Source organism: Nicotiana sylvestris, chromosome 9, assembly GCF_000393655.2.
Source record: "Nicotiana sylvestris chromosome 9, ASM39365v2, whole genome shotgun sequence".
In the NCBI taxonomy this organism is placed as follows: Eukaryota; Viridiplantae; Streptophyta; class Magnoliopsida; order Solanales; family Solanaceae; genus Nicotiana; species Nicotiana sylvestris.
In genome coordinates this window covers 67769474-67790327 of record NC_091065.1, presented here as the reverse complement: position 1 = coordinate 67790327, position 20854 = coordinate 67769474, and the positions used below count along the sequence as shown (strand labels likewise).

The 20854-nt window shown below is 38.4% G+C and overlaps 5 protein-coding genes across 5 annotated transcripts; 1 reads left to right on the top strand and 4 right to left on the bottom strand.

The window, feature by feature from the left end:
- Window positions 1–288: 288 nt before the first annotated feature.
- On the bottom strand, window positions 289–1521 carry LOC138877709 (uncharacterized). The gene has a single exon (XM_070157339.1). It carries the CDS (start codon window positions 1519–1521, stop codon window positions 289–291), a length of 1233 nt encoding a protein of 410 aa, XP_070013440.1.
- Window positions 1522–2346: 825 nt separating this feature from the next.
- Window positions 2347–4380, bottom strand: LOC138877708 (uncharacterized). Its single transcript, XM_070157338.1, has 3 exons — window positions 3987–4380; window positions 3432–3713; window positions 2347–3191 (listed from the first exon to the last, which is right to left on the bottom strand). Exons 1-3 carry the CDS (start codon window positions 4378–4380, stop codon window positions 2347–2349), a joined length of 1521 nt encoding a protein of 506 aa, XP_070013439.1.
- Window positions 4381–5531: 1151 nt separating this feature from the next.
- Window positions 5532–7944, bottom strand: LOC104223428 (pentatricopeptide repeat-containing protein At3g62890). The gene has a single exon (XM_009774869.2). The coding sequence runs from the start codon at window positions 7871–7873 to the stop codon at window positions 6524–6526; it is 1350 nt and encodes a 449-aa protein (XP_009773171.1). The 5' UTR covers window positions 7874–7944; the 3' UTR covers window positions 5532–6523.
- Window positions 7945–11743: 3799 nt separating this feature from the next.
- On the bottom strand, window positions 11744–14431 carry LOC104223429 (large ribosomal subunit protein eL22y-like). The gene is made up of 3 exons (XM_009774870.2): window positions 14310–14431; window positions 13929–14182; window positions 11744–12106 (listed from the first exon to the last, which is right to left on the bottom strand). Exons 2-3 carry the CDS (start codon window positions 14153–14155, stop codon window positions 11962–11964), a joined length of 372 nt encoding a protein of 123 aa, XP_009773172.1. The 5' UTR covers window positions 14156–14182; window positions 14310–14431; the 3' UTR covers window positions 11744–11961.
- Window positions 14432–19270: 4839 nt separating this feature from the next.
- LOC138877707 (uncharacterized) lies at window positions 19271–20089 on the top strand. The gene has a single exon (XM_070157337.1). It carries the CDS (start codon window positions 19271–19273, stop codon window positions 20087–20089), a length of 819 nt encoding a protein of 272 aa, XP_070013438.1.
- Window positions 20090–20854: the final 765 nt, after the last annotated feature.

Sequence of the window (20854 nt, the reverse complement as noted above, 5' to 3'; positions counted from 1 at the left end):
ATTGACTGATAATAGGTTATCTTTGAAACTGGGAACATGAAGAACATTTTCTAAAATGAATTCAGCAGAGATAGGAATTTTTCCAGTATGTGTGACTGTCACCTTAAAAGAATTAGGCAGATTTATATGTAAAGGAACTGGAAGGGGTTTTAAAGAAATGAAAGCATTTGAATCAACACACATATGTTCTGAAGCTCCTGAATCAATTATCCAAGTGTTAGTGTTAAAAACTGCAAAACAACTTCCAGTGTATTTCATAATAGTACCAGCTACTGCATTTGTGTTGATTTATGAATTGAAACTCCCTGCATCTGGAACTTTTACTTGCTTTATTATCTGGACTAATTGTGAAAATTGATCCTTGGAAAGGTGCTGATTTAGAACTTCAGAATAGTTGCTTGCATCCTCTCCTTGATCCCCTGTTATAGCTCCATTGCTTCTGAATTGAACTTGAGAACCTCTAGGATTGGTGAATTCAAAATCTTCAGGAAAACCAATGATTCTATAGCAATCTCCCACTGAATGTCCTATTTTCTTGCAATGGGTGCAAGATAAGTTAGGATTGAACTTGTGCTTCTTTCCTTTTGCAATAAAGTTTCTTTGTGGAGTGTTCCCATTTTTTTGCATATTACTTCCTGATCTTTGGAATTGCATGTTGTTCCCTGATTTCTGAGATTGTTGTTGAAATTGCCCAGTGTTTCTTTGGCCTTGTTTGTTGTTCCTTTGCACAAAATTTCCTTGTGCTGCAAGGTTATCTTGAGTGCCCACCATGAAGGATGAAGAATCAGCAGAGAGAAGGGGATTCATATAGATCTCTCTCTGACTCTCATCCTGCAATACCAGAGAATAAGCAAGATCTAAGCTAGGTAAAGGGTTCATCATCAAAATGTTTCCCCTTGCCTGTCCATAGACATAATTTAGACCCATAAGAAATTGTATAAGTCTTTCATCTTCTAGGGATTTTTCCAGTTTCTGTTTTCCAGAACACACACAAACACAAACACACTTAACATCACAGATTAAAGAGTCTAATTCATCCCATAGACGTTTGAGCTTTGTGAAGTACCCTGCTATATCACTTGTTCCTTGTACTAAACTGGATAGTTCTTTGCGTAGGTGATACAACTTAGCTCCATTTGACCTTCCAAATCTGTGCTCAAGACTGGTCCAAAGCTCTTTAGCAGATTTGGAATATATGACACTATCTCCAATGTCTTTGGATAGTGAGTTTAGTAACCAGGAAGTCACCATGTCATTGCATCTTGTCCATGGCTGATACTCATTGGAAGTGATAGCAGGAGTAGGGCATGTTCCATTAATGAACCCCAACTTGTTCTTTGCTGAAAAAGCAATCAGAACTGATCTCCTCCAGCCTTGAAAGCCTCTTCCATCAAATACTGCATTCACAAGACTCATACCTGGTGCATCTGATGAGTGGAGAAAGTATGGGTTATTTGGATCAAAATTGACTGCATTAGCAGAGGAAGACTGAGCAACAATGGTGTCTGTTGTTCCAGTCATGGTGAAGGGTTATGACGCAGAAAAGTGAGGAGAAAGAAGCTGATTTTTCCCAGAAAGAGCTACTGCTCTGATACCATGAAAGACTGTAAAAGAAATCGAGACAATTTTGTGGAAATTTTCTGTGTATTCATTCTGTACAGAGACAATCTATATATAAGATTATTCTATGAAAGAATAAAAGAATCAAAATAACCACCTATACATGTGTCTAAATCCTATTTGCTAGCTAATAACAAAATATAACTGAAGAATATTCTTTTGCTATGTACATATCCCATGTGACAGATTTTGAAGTTTGGGATCTAGTGTTGTGTAGTTATAGAATAAGCTATGGTGTTCTTCATCTAAATGGTTATTATTTAATCTATAATGTTTTTGCACATCCGTTGAGATGAGGACACGTGGAGAGATCAAAAGAGGGAAGTCCAAATGTGTTATTGACCTAGAAGTATCCGAAATGTTATCTTTTGTCTGAAAACCTAGAAGTTTTCTTTCTTTTTCTTCTTTATGAGAGAGACCAGAACCAACTACCATAGCTGCCATTAGCGATGTCATCTCAACATTTAGAGAGGTTCTCGACGACGAATTAGGCGCACTTCTGTGTAGTAGAAAAAAAAAGATAAAACTTTTGTTCTAGAACGCCTTCAATTAAAATGCTCTATACTATCAAGATACCTAACCAAACAAATATTTCTGGAGTACAACAAAGCAGTGTGGGATACATCATAGGTTCCTTGCTGTCATTTTTGTTTCCAAAACAAAGACTTCTCATTACTGCATCAACGAACAACAAAGTTCAAATGTACTCTTTGCATCCTGGATAATCTAAGTTGGGAAAAACTTCTCCCAGGAGATGTCCTTCAACAAAGAAATAGAAAATTTAGCTAAACTATGCGCTGCTTTGTTTAACTTCCTTGGAATATAAAGAAACTCGACGTGATCTAACATGCTTGATAGCTTCCAAATGGTTTCACACAACACTTCTATCTCCCATGAAGTAGCCACCTGTTTTTGGATCATATCAACAACATTCTTAGCATCAGATATAATCTTCACACTTTTCCATCCAAGAGTAATAGCACATTCAAGTGCCTTTCTTATGGCAATCGCTTTAGCAGTCATGATTTTTCCAACATATTGAATTGAGGATCCATGGGCATGAAGCAGTTTTCCAAGGCTATTCAAAGCCGCGACACCAATACTCGCATGTTGATCATCATACCGTAATCTTGCGTCTGTAAATAATAAAACATCATCATGAAAATTTGTTGGTTTAGGCAGAAACTCATTTCCAGTTGAATGTCGTGCAGCGAGGCAACTAGTAAATAGATCTTTATATTCTTCATACTCAAAAAGAGCTTTAGAAACAATCTCAGTTGGCTCTAACATTTCCTGATTAAAGCACCAAGCATTCCTACCTTTCCAAATTTGCCACATAAGATTAACACTCAAATCTAATAATTCAGTAGATTCAGGAAAGTGCTTAGCATTTAAGAACAAGTTGTACCACCACATAGAAAAGTCAGTTATGTTATCAATATCAGGCCAATTAATAGGACTTTGTTTCCATACAAACTGAGATCGGGGACATCTAAATAGCATATGTTCTATATCTTCACTTTCAAGACCACAAATCTTACACGTTTTATCCAGGTTCTGTAATCTTTTAGCTAAGGTATAATTAACGGGCAAAGAGTTAATCACACACTTCCTTAGAAAATGTTTAAGTTTATTTTTAATTTCTAAGTTTCACAAAGAATCCCAGAAGCTTTTAGAAAAAGAATGACAACTCGTCTGGGCTTCCGAGTTCCTAATAGTCTTACCGGCCAAACTCTTTGCTAAATAGTAACCTGACTTAACTTCATAGTTTTCAGATTTTGAGTGATGTCACAGTAATTTATCATTAAGACCTATGATGGATATTGGTATAGACAAAATTGCATCTACATCTTCAGGTTCAAAGGTCGTACTTATCTTATGAAGTTTCCAGGTATGCGTATCTTCGTCAATTAAGTCGGCAACCTTAAAATCTAAATTGTTTTGCATTTGAATATTTTTTGGAGTAAAACCATTCTTTCTTGGAATCCAAGGATCAATCCAAACATTTATATTTTTCCCATCAGAGATCCTCCACCTTAGTCCAGTAACTAAGAGATCTCTTCCCCAGAAAATACTTCTCCATATCCATGATCCTGTAAATGATGTGGAAGCATCAAGGAAAGTTGAGTGTGAAAAGTATTTGCTTTTAAGAACTCTTGTTAACAACGAATCCGGGTACGACAATATACGCCAAGCTTGTTTAGCTAACAAAGCCCTATTGAAAGCCTTTAAATCCCTAAATCCTAAGCCCCCTCTTGATTTAGAATCACATAATTTTTCTCATTTCTCAATATGCATCTTCCTTTTATCCTCAGTTTGTACCCACCAAAAGTTAGAAAAAAGAGATGTAATCTCCTTGCACAGACCATCAGGGAGTTGGAAGCAAGACAAGGCATAGGTAGGGATTGCTGCAAGTACAAATTTAAGCATTACTTCTTTCCCTGCTCTACTTAAAAATTTACCCTTCCATCCTTTTATTTTTGTCTTGACTCTATCCTTAATAAACTTTAACATCTTTTTCTTTGAGCGTCCCACAATAACTGGTAATCCTAAATATATACTCATCTCATTTCTTTGTTGTTGTCCAAGTAAGGAAAATATCTCGATTTTCTCCTTCTCCGTTGCATTTCTACTAAAACAAATAGCTGATTTATCTAAATTAACCATTTGGCCAGAACTTTGCTTATACTTTCTTAGAATCTCAACTACATGAACTGCATTGTGAGCGTTAGCTGAACGGTTCCTTGCTGTCATTGACATTTGTAATTTGTTGTTGCAGTAGACATGTTTGTTTAACTTTTACTACTTTATGAGATGCATGTCTATCTATATGAGATATTAAACATTGGGTCATTTGGCATTATTCTGATCAACTATGAAGTGGTACTTCCAACACTGAGTTAAACATTTGTTTGTGTACGACACTGCTTAGTATATCTGATTTATTAGATATTAATTCATGACTTCATAAATTTTGAATATCCCCAACTTTGAAGTGGACTGGTACTCCCAATACTTTAATGAGTTAAATGTTCCTTTGTGTGTGACACTTCTTAGTGCTTTTGAATTATTAAAGTGATAGATAGTAGAAGGCACAAAATGCACTTTAGTAACGAAGGCACAATTAACACGAAGATAAAAATTACTAGTATATATGTAGTTTAAAATAAAGTCAAACAACAATGGAAAAATATTTAAAAAAATATAATTAGGTAAAATATTTAGTTGTTGTTTAGTGTGAGTACATGGGCCACTGATTGTTAGTCATGTACTATATATATATATATATATATATATATATATATATATATATATATATATACACGAAGGGCCTAGAGATTGAGCAGGAGCACGGGCAAAACTCAAAGTCGTTATTTTGAAACACCTTATGTATGTCAACGCTTGGCAGGTATTTTTCTAATGGCTTTACATACTTATCTATTAATCGACTTTAGATATTTTAAATTTCTTTACTGGTACAAATAGAGAAAGACTTGCGATCTGTGGTGATCTACCATCTCATCAGATGAATTTAAGTCAATCACTTTGCTAGATTATATTGAGCACACCATAAAAATTGTTTACTAACCCCAAGAAAACCACACTAAATACAAACTAATATGGTAGCAGTTACTAGTAATAGATAATATTGCTTCCACTGATAAGGAAGAGGGCGTAACCTTTAACTGGATAGTAGAACCAACTGGGTTTTATTTTAGTTAGCTCGAAATCTCAAAGGTGTAGAAATGACAAAAGGCAGACAAGGAGTCAAAATATTAATGCATAGTTCTTGATCCTTTAAGCATTTCAGGAAACTTAACTACTCTCAAAAAGTAAATAATAGTCTCAACCATTTCTGTTGAGCTGTTAAAAACTTCTCCAGACATGATGAAACAAAAAGATATATTAAATGAAAAAATTCACCAAATGGTTATTACAATATTTTGGTACAGTATAGCGAAGGGTTGAAATGTATTAACTACAGTTGTTGCAAAGGTAACAAATGCTTAGCAGCCCTTGCATTAAGCATTTAGCCTCAAGAAAGGACCATCTGAGAACTGTAAAAATGGGTCAGATATGAAAGATCGGATCTTGTACAGATAAGAATTAGAAGTACATAAAGCTTCGGGTCCTTTTCTCAGGGGCGGATGTAGCCTTATACCAACCGGTTCAATTGAACCCATAACTTTCGACATTGAGATCACTAAAATCGCAACAAATTGTAGATATGAACTCATAACTTTAAGGATATAATGCGTTCAATACTAAGAACCTTAAACGTTGAACCCATAGAATTTACATCCCGGATCCGCCTCTGCTTTTTCTGATCTATTCAGCATGCAAGTGCATCTGTAGAATCCCCCAGTTTCTACTAGGAGGACCATATCTGCACAAGATGGAAGTCATTTCCCAAAGATATATAAACTTCCGCTTGCAAATAGCTTTAAGGAATCAACTTGTTGGAAGCAAATGAAACTTAATCCACAAGGCGCTCCCAGAAGTCGATATTGCCAGGTCACATGAGTTTGTAAGCTTCTGCGCTTAAAAGGACCGTATGTTGCCGATCAAAATTCAGGACAAGGTCAATTACCAGCAGTCACTACAGAAACATTCCCCACCAACAAAGTATTGAAACCAGTTGTGACTTTTGACAACAATATCACCCAGAAAAAGCCCTTGAGGCAATTTATATTGCAACATTACCTTCGCAAGGTGCATATGAGAACCGTGCTATATTTTTAGAACAAAGAATTAAATTGGCAAGTTCTCAGTATGAAGTGAAAACTGCTAAATTTTCCCGTTCCTTGAGTGGCAATACCTTTTATATTGTCTACATAACCATCCATCTTGAACCTACATAGAGCATCCTTTAGCATCAGTTGTTTCCCATTGAAAACTAGTGCTAGCGAATGCGTCCATTGACCTCTATGGAACTGAGCCCAGGAACTTTCTTTACACTCTTCGCCTCCATAAGGTTTCTGATGTGCCTAGCATCTTTCCACCGACCCATCTTAGCGTAGACATTGGAGAGGAGAACATAAGCTGCACTATTTGTGGAATCTAGCTCTATTATTTTGCTGAGTGCAACTTCACATGTTTCAATATCTCCACATATCCTGGCTCCACTGAGAAGAGCTCCCCAAATAAGCACATCCGGCTCCATAGGCAATGTATTCACAAGATTCCATGCTTCATTAATCAAACCAGCTCTTCCATAAAGGTCAATCATACAACCATAATGCTGAACCGAAGGAGAAATACCAAACTCTTTAGTCATCCTCTCAAACATTTCCTTCCCTTGGCTCACCAATCCTCCATGTACACAAGCAGAAAGTACACCTAAGAACGTGATTTCATCGGGCCTTACTCCATTGTCAACCATATTTGAGAACAAACGGAGGCAATCTTCCCAGTGACCATGCATCGCGAGGCCTGAGATCATCGCACTCCAAGCCATTAAGTCTTTCTTTGGACCCAAATTTTCGAAAACTAATCTTGCCCTGACAATACTCCCACATTTAGCATACATTTCAATCAAAGAAGTTCCAAGTACAACATTAATATCCATCCCAAGTTTGTATACGTAAGCATGAGCCCATTTCCCATGTTCAAGTGAACCCAACTGCTCACATGCTGCAAGCAAAATAGACATGGTGTACTCGTTAGGCGTAACTTTATTTTCCTCTTGCATCTGACTAAACAACACCAATGCTTCTTCACACTGACCCCACCTCACGTAACCATCCAACATACTACTCCAAGATATGACATTTCTACTTGGCATTCCATCAAACAAGTCGCGCGCAATGCTTAGCAAACCAGCTTTGACATTCCCATTGATTATGGAATTCCACGACGGTAAATCCGGTCGAGGCATTTCATCAAACACTCTTCGGGCAGAAGCCACATTGCCGCAAGTGGTATACATACTAATTAGCGAAGTTTGGACAAATGGGTCGAATGAGAAACCAAAACGAATAGCCTGTGAATGAATTGATCGCCCCAATTGGAGATGTGAAGGAGAATGGACGGACTGGAGGAGAAAAGGGAAGGTGTAAAAATCAAGTTGGACGCCATAGAAGCGCATTCGGAGGAAGATGGAGAGTGGGGTATGGGCGGGGCTGGTAGGTGGATGAGTTCGTTGGACATGAGCTCTGATCAGAGTATTCCAAACGAAAGAGTCAACAGTTGGATGTGAAAGATTGAGAGAAGGGTGCATTAAAGATATGAGCTTTCTGGTCAACAACTTCATTTGGATTTTGGTACATTCCGTGGCGGGAAGGACAGTTAAAAAGACTTCGATGCTCAACAATAATTATTAGAGCTATTCATAGCAATATGTAATGTTAACCCGGAAACAGAGTATTATTACGGAGCGTATTATTCAGTTGCAATTGATCAAATTGCATTCATAGTGTCAAAATAGTACTATCAATGTATATAACTTAAGTATTATTTCGAGAGTTTTAATTTTATGTACGTAAAAGATATTTACATTATCTAGTCAATTTTAAGGTTACTACAAGGTCTAATTGGTAACTCCATAAAAATAGTAATAAAATATAAAAATATTGGCATTTAGACACTAGAAATTTGGAAGCTTTTGGAAATATTCTTCAAAAGAATTCCTCTAACGATTTGTCTAAAAAGTCACAAATTGCTTTATCCCAAAAGCCCTCAGGTTTGTTTCTTATGTTTTTCTGAAATGATGTGATTTGATCACAGAAAGCATTTTTGTTTTCTTCACCTAACGGATGAAAATCATATTTCCTTTCAGTGTGAATAATAAAACTTCCTCTACCATTAAACTATTGTCACTTTACTCCGTTTCGTGTTTCTAACCAGTGAGCTTTAAGATTAGTCATCAACGACTTTGTTTTGCTCACTTTAGAACATACGTATGGCCCTAAAAATTAAAAAGAAATCACCAACATTCACTCTCACCAGATCAACGACTTCTGCTTAAGCTAGTTCCACTAGGAATCCTACTTGGTGTCACGACCCAAATTTTCAACCTTCGCGAGTCGTGATAGCACATACTAGTAAAAGTTAGGCAAGCCAACCGTTTGAACAATTTACCGTTTTCCCATTTATAATCCTTTAACAATTATGAACCAACAGTTTATAAACAGCGGAATTTAAACAAGCGGAAGAAACAAATAAAATCATTTAAATATTTCCAATACAATTTCTTAAACAAAGACTACCCAGAACTGGTGTCACAACTTCACAGGCGGTCTAGGAATACTACAAACAAGGTCCGAAAAATAAATACAACACTGTTTCTGAAATACGTAAATGAAACAGGATGAAAGGATAGAGGGAGACGCCAGGGCCTGCGGACGCCTGCAGGACTACCTTGGATCTCCGAATGGACTGAAGACAGCAACCCAAAGCTACGGTCTGTATGCTCCAGTACCGGGATCTGCACACAGTGCAGAGTGTAGTATCAGCACAACCGACCCCATGTGTTGGTAAGTGCCTAACCTAACCTCGGCGAAGTAGTGACGAGGCTAGGACCAGACTACCAAATAAACTTGTGCAGTTAAATCATATACAGCGGAAAATAAAAGCAGGAATGTACAGTTAAGAATGGGAGGGAAACATGCTGTGGGGAAACATCAAATGATAACAGAAGGACAACAAGTAAATATAAGGAACACCATAACTCAATTATCAACAAGAATCAGAAACCAAACAAGTGCACGACATCACCCTTCGTGCTTTTACTCTCGTCCTCACCATAAGAATCAATATAATCTGCACGGCATCACCCTTCGTGCTTTTACTCTCGTCCTCACCATAAAAATCAATATAATCGGCACGAAATTGTACATCGTGCGGCACGGCATCACCCTTCGTGCTTTTACACTCTTCCTCACAAAATCATACACGACATCACCCTTCGTACTTTAGCACTCTCTCACCAAAATAATACACGATATCACCCTTCGTGTTTTAACACTCTTTCTCACCCAAAAAACAATCACAAGCAATAAGGGCAAAGAAATAAATAAAATCACAATAAAATTCCGGCAAGGGAACAATAGTTCAACAATCAAATCCCGGCAAGGGAACAATATCAAAAACATTAACATCCCGGCAAGGGAGATAGCATTAAAAGCAACAACATCCCGGCAAGGGAGACAATATAATAATTCTCTTCTCTTTTCACATTTTCTTCACAATTCACTTCACAACTTGAGCCAATGGTTTATAAGGTTCAATTGCCAATTATACTTCCACAATTCATTATACAACTTGAGCCAACGCTCTTCCATATTCAAATACCACTATTACTTCCACAAGTTTTGCTCAACAATAGAAATCATCACATAAGGCATGAACAATACAAACTGAGTCACATTAATCATAGTATAAGACTCACGGGCATGCTTGACACCAACGTATAGATACCCGTCACCATGCCTATACGTCGTGCTCAACAAATAACACATAGCAAATAAGACACAACTCTTAATCCCTCAAGCTAAGATTAGACCAAATACTTACCTCGATGCCACGAACACAATTCAAGTCTCAACTATTACTTTACCTCTTGATTCAATCACCAATTCGCTCATATCTAGCCACAAGTTACTTAACTATATCAATAAATGCTAAATGAGTCAATTCCAATGCATGAAAATAGGTTTTCTAAAGTTTTTCCCAAAAAGTCAAAAATCGCTCTCGGGCCCACATGGTCAAAACCCAAGGTTCGAACCAAAACTCGATTATCCATTCCCCAACGAACCCAAATATATAATTTGTTTTGAAATCGGACCTCAAATCGAGGTCCAAATCCCCAAAATTTGAAAAATCTAGGTTCTACCCAAAACACCCAATTTTCCCCCATGAAAACCTTTGATTTGAGTTGAAATCATAAGAAAAAATGTTAAAGATTGAAGAAAATGAGTTAGAAATGACTTACAATCGATTTAGAAGAGTACTTGTCTTTGAAAAATCGCCCAAAGGTGTTTTGATTTTGAAAATGTTTGAAAAATGAAAGATTTTCGGCTAAGTTATGAATTTGCAGGTCGCAGATGTCACATTTGCGAACCCTTCACAAGACTGCTATCATCGCATTTGCGATTAATGTTCGCAATTGCGAACTCGCTTTTGCGATGGGATTGTCGCATTTGCAACTCTGAAGGATTCCAGGCCACTTCGCAAATGCGATGGGCCCTTCGCATTTGCGGTATCGCTTTTGCGATGACTACGTCGCATTTGCGACCCCAAGGCATACCAGGTCTTCTTAGTATTTGCGGGCTCGCATTTGCGAGCTTGCGAAGCCTGCAGACCTGCAACATACCAGCTAAAAACCTGCAACTTTCTAAGTCCAAATTTCACTCCTTGGCGTATCTAAAACTCACTCGAGCCCTCGAGGCTCCAAACCAAACATCATACGGACTTGCTCTTGTAATCAAATCACCAAAATAACATCAACAACTATGAATTTAGCATCAAAATCAAAGAAAATCTCAAGAACTTTCAAAGTTTCAAATTTTACAACTAAGGTTCCGAATCACGTCATATGACCTCCGTTTCTTACCAAATTTTACAGGCTCGACCTAAATCATATATAAGACCTGTACCGGGCTCCGGAACCAAAATACGGGCCCGATACCATCAAATTCCAAACATTTTTCATTTCCAAAAACTCATATATATTCCAAAAAACAATTTTCTTTAAAAATTCATTTCTCGGGCTTGGGACCTCAAAATTCGATTCCGGGCATACGCCCAAGTCCATATTTTCCAACGGACCCTCTGGGACCGTCAAATCACAGGCCCGGGTCCGTTTACCCAAAACGTTGACCGAAGTCAACTTAAATTCATTTTAAAGGCAAAACTTATCACTTTTCATAGATTTTCACATAATGGCTTTCCAGCTACACGCCCGGACTGCACACGCAAATCAAGGTGAGACAAAAAGAGGTTTTTAAGGTTTCGAAACACAGAATTTATTTCTAAAACAAGTGATGACCTTTTGGATCATCACACTTGGTCACTTCTGTCGTCTTGAGACAAACTTAAGAGGAAGCCATTCATTAGTTGTGTGATTAAATTAAAAAAAAAAAAAAAACAGCAACAAGTAAGATCAACAAATTACATGCGATCATCAAGAGGAAAAAGGCAATAAGACTTGATCACCAAATATAAACAAAGCAAAGTATCAAACTAATGTTTTCTTTTTGCTAATAAGGATACCGAAAAATCAAAACTGCGACAATCTAGAAATATGCAGATAAGACTGCTAAGTAACTCGAACAGATGACATAAATGGTTCCAAGTAAGAAGGCTGCCTAAAGAAGATAAAGTGATATTGAATGGCCATGTTTAATCTTCTTCATCTGCCTCAGTCTCAGCAATGTTGAAGTATCGTAATTCGTAAACATTCTTGTCCTTGTTGGCAGCAATCACCCTAAGCCAATCCCTAACATTATTCTTCTTCAAGTACTTTTTGACAAGGTACTTGAGATACCTGAAAAATAGAAGTAAAACAGAATAAGCAAAGCTGTTATCTCTAGTCCTAGAGTGCCTGAAATTCACTACTTTTGACAAGTAGTTCTTTTTGTTTTTAACGTAGCAGTAGTTAACATCGTGATAACTTCCTTCATTGATCGGGTCACATAAAATATTTTGCCCCAAGGTAAATCGATTGCCACATATTGGCCTCTCTTTTTAGACTATCACTTTCTTTGATTAGTAGTCTTCAGGCAATCTCTTGAACCTAAGATAAGTGATATGATAAGTGGTTGATTTCACTATTTACTAACCAATAAGCTTGAAAACATAACAAATAAGGAACAGGTTATGTTTGCAAAACATCATTATGATTCTACAAGCACTGCATGAAAAAGTGATGAACTCCATGAGGACCCAACAAAAAGTACTTGAAAATATGCTAACACTCCCTGAAGGATGTTTCAATTGGCAAGAGTCTCTATAGACTACAATGATTATTAATATCAATTACCTATCTCTTTCAAGTTCAAAAAAAATTAATACATACTAATTCTTCAAACCCTTTTCACAGGTAAATATGACATAACCCGAGTGTATTTTTCTGTATATGATCACGTATTGAGTAGAGAATGAAATCAACTAAATTGCACTTGCAAACTAATGGACAAGCAAAAGGCTACGCTGCAGTCTAATTGGCCTCACCAACAACTGCCTACTTAAGAATACAGTACATTTCACTGAGAACTGCTAAATAATCTACCTAAAGCAGTAAAGCTCATTGACACATAATCTTAGGAAGAGCTACGATGATTATTAAAAACATAATAGCATTATGTACATACTCTGTTCGAGTTACAAATAATTAAGATATATTATGCCACCACCTCCATTCTTTTGTTTTTCTTTGTTTCTCAATGTAAATAGGATAATGCATTAGATAAACAAACAGAAAAATGACTTAACCATCATCTTCAATGTAAAGACTCCAGAATAGAAGGGTGAACTTTTTCAGACTTGTAGTCCAGGGAACTCTAACTAAAATAAACAGCACAAGGAACTCTTTTAAAACTACTAGCAACTGACTCCAAAGCGCAATTTATGAATGACTGCACTATTCTAAATAAGAATTATGTGAAGTATATACGAGCCAGAATAAAGAGGAGGCTATGATAAGTTACTGTCAATCTGTCTGTGAAATAATCAAACTACGATGAAAGCCAACCCCAACTCCTAATCAAACTACGATCCAAATGCAGTTGATTGAACGTAGAGCTCATTGACGATCCGTCAACATAACTTGAGGAAGAGCAACAAGGATTATTGGAATACCCTGTTCAAGTTACAAAAGAATATACGAGCCAGAATAAAGAGGAGGCTATGATAAGTTACTGTCAATCTGTCAGTGACATAATCAAACTACGATGAAAGCCAACCCCAACTCCTAATCAAACTACGATCCAAATGCAGTTGATTGAACGTAGAGCTCATTGACGATCAGTCAACATAACTTGAGGAAGAGCAACAAGGATTATTGCAATACCCTGTTCAAGTTACAAATGATTACACCGCTGTTTTCATGCTTTTGTTTCTCATAATTTCTCAATGTAAATAGGATAATGCATTGGATAAACAAACAGTAGAACAGCACAAAATGTAAGCCTTTTGAGACTTGTTGACCTGGCAACTCTAACAAAAAATAAACAGCAAAAAGAACTTCTTTCTAAATCCATTAGCAACTGATTCAAAGCTCAACATATGAATGACTGCATTATTCCCAATTAAAAATGAGGCAGAAAAAGGAATTAGAGGAAAGGGGGGCCATGATATAGAAGTAGTACCTCTTGGAAAAGGCGGAGTTAGAAGTGACGGTGATCTTGTTCTTGTCACGGGTAACGGTAACGGAATCCCCAAGAGCACCAGCTTTGCCACCAACCTTAATTCTCTCCAGAAGGAACTTGCCAAGAGAAGCAATCTCCATAATCTTATCATCCACTGGCTTCGAACAGTCAATTACGAATGTTGCCCCCTTCTTCTTCCCGCCTTTCGCTGCTGCTGCTCGGCTCATATTTACACTCTGTCTCCTTCTCTTCCGCTGTCGTCAAAATAGTGAAACGAACAATCATTAGATCTCAACTAAAAAAGACTACAGTTTTTACGTATTGGGTCTACTGACGGAGAAAGAAGCAGGAGAAACAGAGAATAAATTCGAGCATACGTACAGGACTAAACTCGACGACCTACTGCGAGTGTGTGCCCGTGGAACAGTGGAAGTGTGGCGAGGTTTTTTTAATTAGGGTTTTCCCTCCTTCCTCTGTGGACCGTCGCCCCAAAGCAAAACCCCTTTTACCGGTTAAATATGATACCCTTTATAATACCACTGTAAATTAATCCAATAAAATATCCAAGTCAGTTAATCATTTTTATTATGTTATCAATTAAATTGTAATATTATTATACGATTAGTTATAGTTATTTCATAAATAATTTAATTTTATAAATATCAGTGCAAAAAAACTTAATATGTGTGTATAAGAGCGAGTCAATTATACTAGCGTCACGACCCAAAATCCAAACCGTCGTGATGACACCTAACCCGACCCGCTAGGTAAGTCAATTAACTATAAAACACAATATAATAATACTGATGTGAGTCAAAGATGAGATAATTGAATTTTATACAACTCCCCAAGGACTGGTAGTACAAATCATGAGTGTCTAAGATTTAGATTTCTTTACAAAAGCTGAATTGAAATATTTACAACATTTGTTTGAAATGTAAATTAACAAAATTCGAATCTAATGCTACCAAGGACTAGTGATAGCCATAACTGGAATGCGGGTACATCTTCCGATCCAGCTCCCTCCGTACGCAACAACATCAACATCCAACATTTACACACAAGGTGCAGAAGTTTAGTATGAGTACAACCGACCACATGTACTCAATAAGTAACAAACCTAACCTTAGGTTGAAAGTAGTGACGAGCTGGGACAAGGGCCAGAGTCCAACTCCAATAACCAGCAACAGTTCATAATAATATAATAAAGATTTTACAAGAACTAACTCAGCTAGTTCGCGGTTACGATAATAGGCATGCTTTTCAAGTATACAGTAGATCCCAAATCTTTCACCGAAAACCTAAAAAATCTATGAGTAAGTTTGAAAACCGTGATTTTTCTCAAAAAGCCTTTCAACAATAAATAAGTGTTTCATTTTCATATAGCATGAGGGAAATACATCTCTATGCCTATATGTCAATATACAGGTGAAATCATAAATGTCACCAAAAATCGGGTAGCAGAAAGAAATGCATCTCTATGCATGTATTTCAAGTACACATGTCAAATGCAATGTATCTCAGTGATGAACTCATGTACTTACACTCTCAGAGTACTCAATCTCATTGTCTTACACTTTCCACTAATCACACTCAATCACTCGACACACTCAGTCACTCAGTACTAAACAGGGCAAATCCAGCCCAAGGCAGATCCAGCCCAAACATAACAATGCTAGTAATGCGCCCAATGTGGATGTGCAGACTCCGGAGGGGCCGATCCAGCCCAAGCACTATAGCAAGTCAAATCCTGGCATGAATCCGCACGGACAACTCATGTGCTGCACAAACAACTCACGTGCCATAGTATCAATATCTGGATCCACACGGATAACTCACGTGTTGCACGAACAACTCACGTGCTATAGTATCGACATCTGGATCTGCACGAACAACTCACGTGCTGCATGGACAACTCACGTGCTATAATATCAATAACTTTACAATTAGGCCCTCGGCCTCACTTAGTCATCGATCTCTCCAGTCTCTCGAGCTCACAACACACATGCTAAGCAGCCCAAATCAATGATATGAGATGTGATAATATACTAACAAAGACTGAGATATGATACGTAATGATGAATACGACTGAGTACATAACTGCAATTAAACAAATAACTCAATAGCAAGGAACAACCATTGTGGGTCCTGATAATTGTGGATTTTAGCCTATCTTATGCTCTCTTTTGCTTAGGTTTTGGGTCAAAAGTGCGTTAAGGTATTTCCGAAAACTAACTTAAGGTGCTTACTTACAGGTTTGGGTCAAAATAAGGTAAAGAATCCAAAATGAACTCATAAAAGATTCGAACTTGCACAAGCCCAAAGAATGGAACTGGAGCGCTGTCAGTGCTATTATTACGTGTTCACCTAAGACCCTCCACTGAGGTGATTAAAAATATGCTGCAGCAAAAGTGATGTTCTGAGAAACTGCAGCAAGTGCTAAAACTGCCATTGATCGTATTACAAAAGAGTAGCCACGAAACCATTGGCGCAGCCGCGAGTGAAATTGCGCTGAGAGTGGAGATAAAAAATCAGAGACCTTGCAATATGAGCTCAAATGAAGAACGTGGCCCGCGTCTAAATTACGCTGCCGTGAAGTTACCAGGCACGGACGCGGTGCAAATTTCGCCGAGGGCGTGCGAGAGGTTCAGAGACTTGGCTAGTGGAACCTAACTGAGGAACGCGGTCCGCGAACATTTTACGCGGCCGCGATAGAAGCCAATGCAGACGAGGTAGACTTTACGCTGTCTGCAAAACCTAGCCCAGTCCAAGTCCAAAATAGAAGAACGCGGTCCGCGCTTGTTTTTGCACGGCCGCGAAAGTTCATGCGCTGAGATGCCAGTATTTCGCTGACAGCGAAACCTCCCATAGAGGTATTTTTGTCTAGTAATTTTAGTTGTGTATAAATGGATCTTTTTCACATTTTTAGGTTATCTTTTGTATCAGTGACTCGTGAACAACCGTACTTTACCATTTAGAGTAATTTTAGAGTAACTTTAGCTTGTATTCTTAGATTTTGTTCTTGTAATCAACTTTTATGGCTTATATTTCATCTTCATCTTTGATTTCTACCTTGATTATGAGTAGCTAAACACATTAGCTAGGGTTGTGACCCACCCTAGTATGTGTATTTAATGGGTCTTCAATTTTAGGGCTTATTTATTTATGGGTTAGTGATATTTAGCTTGATTTATGCTTTAATAGTAGAATTGGTGGTTGCAAATACTGATTCGTTCCTTTATGACTTGGATTCTTCTTGAGAAAGAGGGACTAAGTCTAGGAAAAGTAGGCTAACAATAAATTGGGGTGCATTCAAGAGATTGATAGCCCCAATTAAAGGGTTAAACCTAGAGATAGTAATATCCGACTTGGGCCAATATTATTTGCTATGGAAGAACACCCATTTGGATTTGAGAAAGCCAAATTGGGCAAAGTCACTCAAACTACCGAGAGGTATAGAGTGAGCACTTATGTGTGATGGTTATATCATGACCCCAATCATAACAAGCTTGCCCTAAATTCTAGACCCCATTAGATACTCACCTAGGTGTAAGTCACTTCCCTAGTGCTTTTTATCAATTGAGAAAACTCCTACAAAAATATTGTACTTAGATTATTTTCAGCAATCAATAACATTAAACGTAGAATAGAAACAAATCCAAGCATGGTTAGAAGTGCAATTAAAAGCAACACGCATAGCTAGATTAGATAGAAACCCAACTCCCAACCAATATTAACTCCCTGTCAATATCGATCTCGACCTTTCGGGTAAAAGCTGCATTGACCACTCCTTACCATTATATAGTGGTGCAGGGTTGGAGCCGATCACTTTTGGGCGCCGTTGCCGGAGAGTTAAATGATTTTGGCTATCTATCTGACTAGTTGTGTGTCTTGTTTTTCTTTCCTTCTATTTTACTAACTTTTGTGAGTAAATCGATTCAGCTACAAAATGACAAATAATGATCCTCTCGGAAATGTTCTCCCAGGGGAGGAGGTAGATGACAATGCTGAAGATGAGGTGCATATAGTACCTCAAGCTCAAAGAAGAGCCCACCAGGCCAATGAAAACATTTCAGACCCTCCCCCAGCTCCTTCGCGAGCAGCTCCTCGGGTCCTTCAAATGAAGGTTACGCAAGTGCAACTGTCTCACCCTGGATCCGAACGAGCAATTTTTAGATTACAAATGTCATGTTGACCTTATTGGAGCAAAGATGGTACTTCACAAGCGCTCCTCATCAGAATGCATATAAACATCTAAAAGGCTTGGTGGATACCTGCTGGGGAAGAAAACAAAAAAATGTGTCAGGGGATGCATTGAGACTGATATTATTCCCTTTTTCACTTAGAGGGAAAGTTTTGTACTGGCTCGAAAGACTCCCCAATCATTCCATTACCACGTGGGATGAGTTGGTCGACAAGTTTCTAGCCAATTTTTTCTCACCGAGGCATATGGAGACACTGAGAGATGAGATCCTCGCCTTTAAGCAAGAGCTAAATGAACCACTTCATGAGATCTGGGAAAGGTATCGGAAGATGGTGAAAGAATGTCCGAACAATGACATGACCGAAGCAATGATCCATCAAACATTCTACCGTGGCATCAACACTACCAACTAGTATGTAGTTAACCAACTCGCCGGGGGAAACTTTATGAACACTCGTTATGCTGAGGCGTGTGATATACTTGATGAGATGGCAGATACTTCCTCGGCCCGGTAAAGTCGAGCTAATGTTCCACAAGGTGATTCCTACGTTATTCACCTACACAAAGAGCTCCATGATCACAGCCAAGCAATAGCCGAGTTAACTACAACTATGAACCAGTTGTCCAAAGCTCAATTGCAATAAGTACAAGGGCCAAAACAAGTGAATGCCATATAAATATAATGGTCAACATGATGAGGCAAAGAGGTCAACAAAGTCAAGGAAACCCAGATCAATATGAGCAAAGTAGTAGTGGTTACAACAAAGATGATGGGTATGATGAGCAAAGTAAAGAGGTTCAGTATGTGAACAATTACCAAGGATAAAGGGGCAGTGATCTGAATCAACAATAACAGTAGAGATCCTAAGGAAATTTGGGAAATCAAAATCAACAAGGAAATTGGAACAATGGGAACAACAACAACCAAAGCAACTTGGGAACAACAACCAGAATTAGGGCAACAGGGTAACCGTGGTGGCAATAACAATAGCAATTAGGGTGGCAACAACAACCAAGGGGTTGGAATAATGGTAATCAAGGTAATCAGGGGTCGGGCTTTAAAAGGCCCCTGATGTATCAACAACCAAACAACTCACCTCTATTTTCGTCTTAAGGTCCTAGCTCATCAAACAATAGGATGGGACAGATTGAGTCAATGTTTGAGCAAATGATGAAGAAAAACGCCGACTCCTATACCCAATTGGTATCCCATAATACTTTTATCCACAACTTGGAGGTCCAACTTGGCCAGATTTTGCAAGCTTTGAACACTCGCCCTAAGGGGGCACTACCTAGTGACACGGTAGTAAACCCGAAGGGTGGTAATAATACCGGCCATGCAATGGAGGAGACCACAAGGAGCGGTAGAGGTGGTGAAGCAAGTACCTCCAAGCAAAAGAAAGTTGTGAATGATGATGTTGAAGTGCAAAATGCCTATGATCCAATAGTTGATGAGCAAGTGAGTGAAGAGAATTTGAATGGTGAGATGATAATTGATATTCATGATAATGAGGAGGAGACTCAAAATGACGTGAACCCGTCTAGGGAACACGTGATAGACATACTGGAAACGGTAATGCCTAAATCCAAGGCTCCTTTGCCAAAGCCTCCTTTGCCTTACCCTCAAAGACTTGCAAAGCAAAAGAATGAAAACCAATTCAAGAAGTTTATTGAGATGATGAAAATCTTGTCGATCAATGTGCCGTTGGTGGAAGCTCCTGAGCAAATGCCGGGATATGCCAAGTTTATGAAAGACTTGGTAACTAAAAAAAGATTTATGGATTGTGAGACAATCAAAACGACTCATCAAGTGAGTGCCATTGTGCACTCGATGGCTCCAAAGCTTGAAGATCCCGGCGCATTTACCATTCCATGTACCATTGGGAGTATAGATTTTGCAAAGGCCTTGTGTGATTTGGGAGCAAGTACAAATTTGATGCCTTACTCTGTATTCTAAACTTTGGGTATTGGTCAACAGAGAGCTACTTCAATGAGAATGCAAATGGCGGATCGAACAATAAAGAGGCCATTTGGTATTATTGATGATGTTGTGCGGGTCGACAAGTTCATACTTCCCGCGAATTTTGTGATTCTGGACTACGAGGTTGACTATGAGGTGCCGATCATATTGGGGAAACCTTTCCTAGCTATAGGGAAGGCTTTGGTTGATGTGGAAGCATGGGAGCTCACCTTTCGGGTAAGTGATGAAAAAGTTGTGTTCCATGTCTACAAATCAATGAGGCAGCCCAATAGCAACGAAGTATGTTCCTTTGTTGATCTTGTGACCGAGGTGATTGTTGAAGACACCAGTGCTGTGATAAATGTGGAGGACCCTTTGGAAGCTGTGTTGTTGAACCATGATGTGACTGAGGATGAAGGCTTGGTAGAGTATGTCAATGCTTTGCAAGGAATGTGTTCTTACACATGTGAGCCCCGGAAACTTTCCTTGGATCTTGAGAACAGAAAGACTCCACAAACAAAGCCCTCAATCGAGGAACCTCCCATATTGGAGTTGAAGCCTTTGACTTTACACCTCAGGTATGAATTCTTGGGCCCTTGTTCAACTTTACCTTTATTCTTTCTTTGTTCTTAACTAACGTGCAGGTAGATGCCACCCTCGCGGTGCTCCAAAGAAGGAAGAAGGGCATTGGATGGACTCTAGCTGATATTCGGGGGATAAGCCCCGCCTTTTATATGCACAAGATTATACTTGAGGATGATG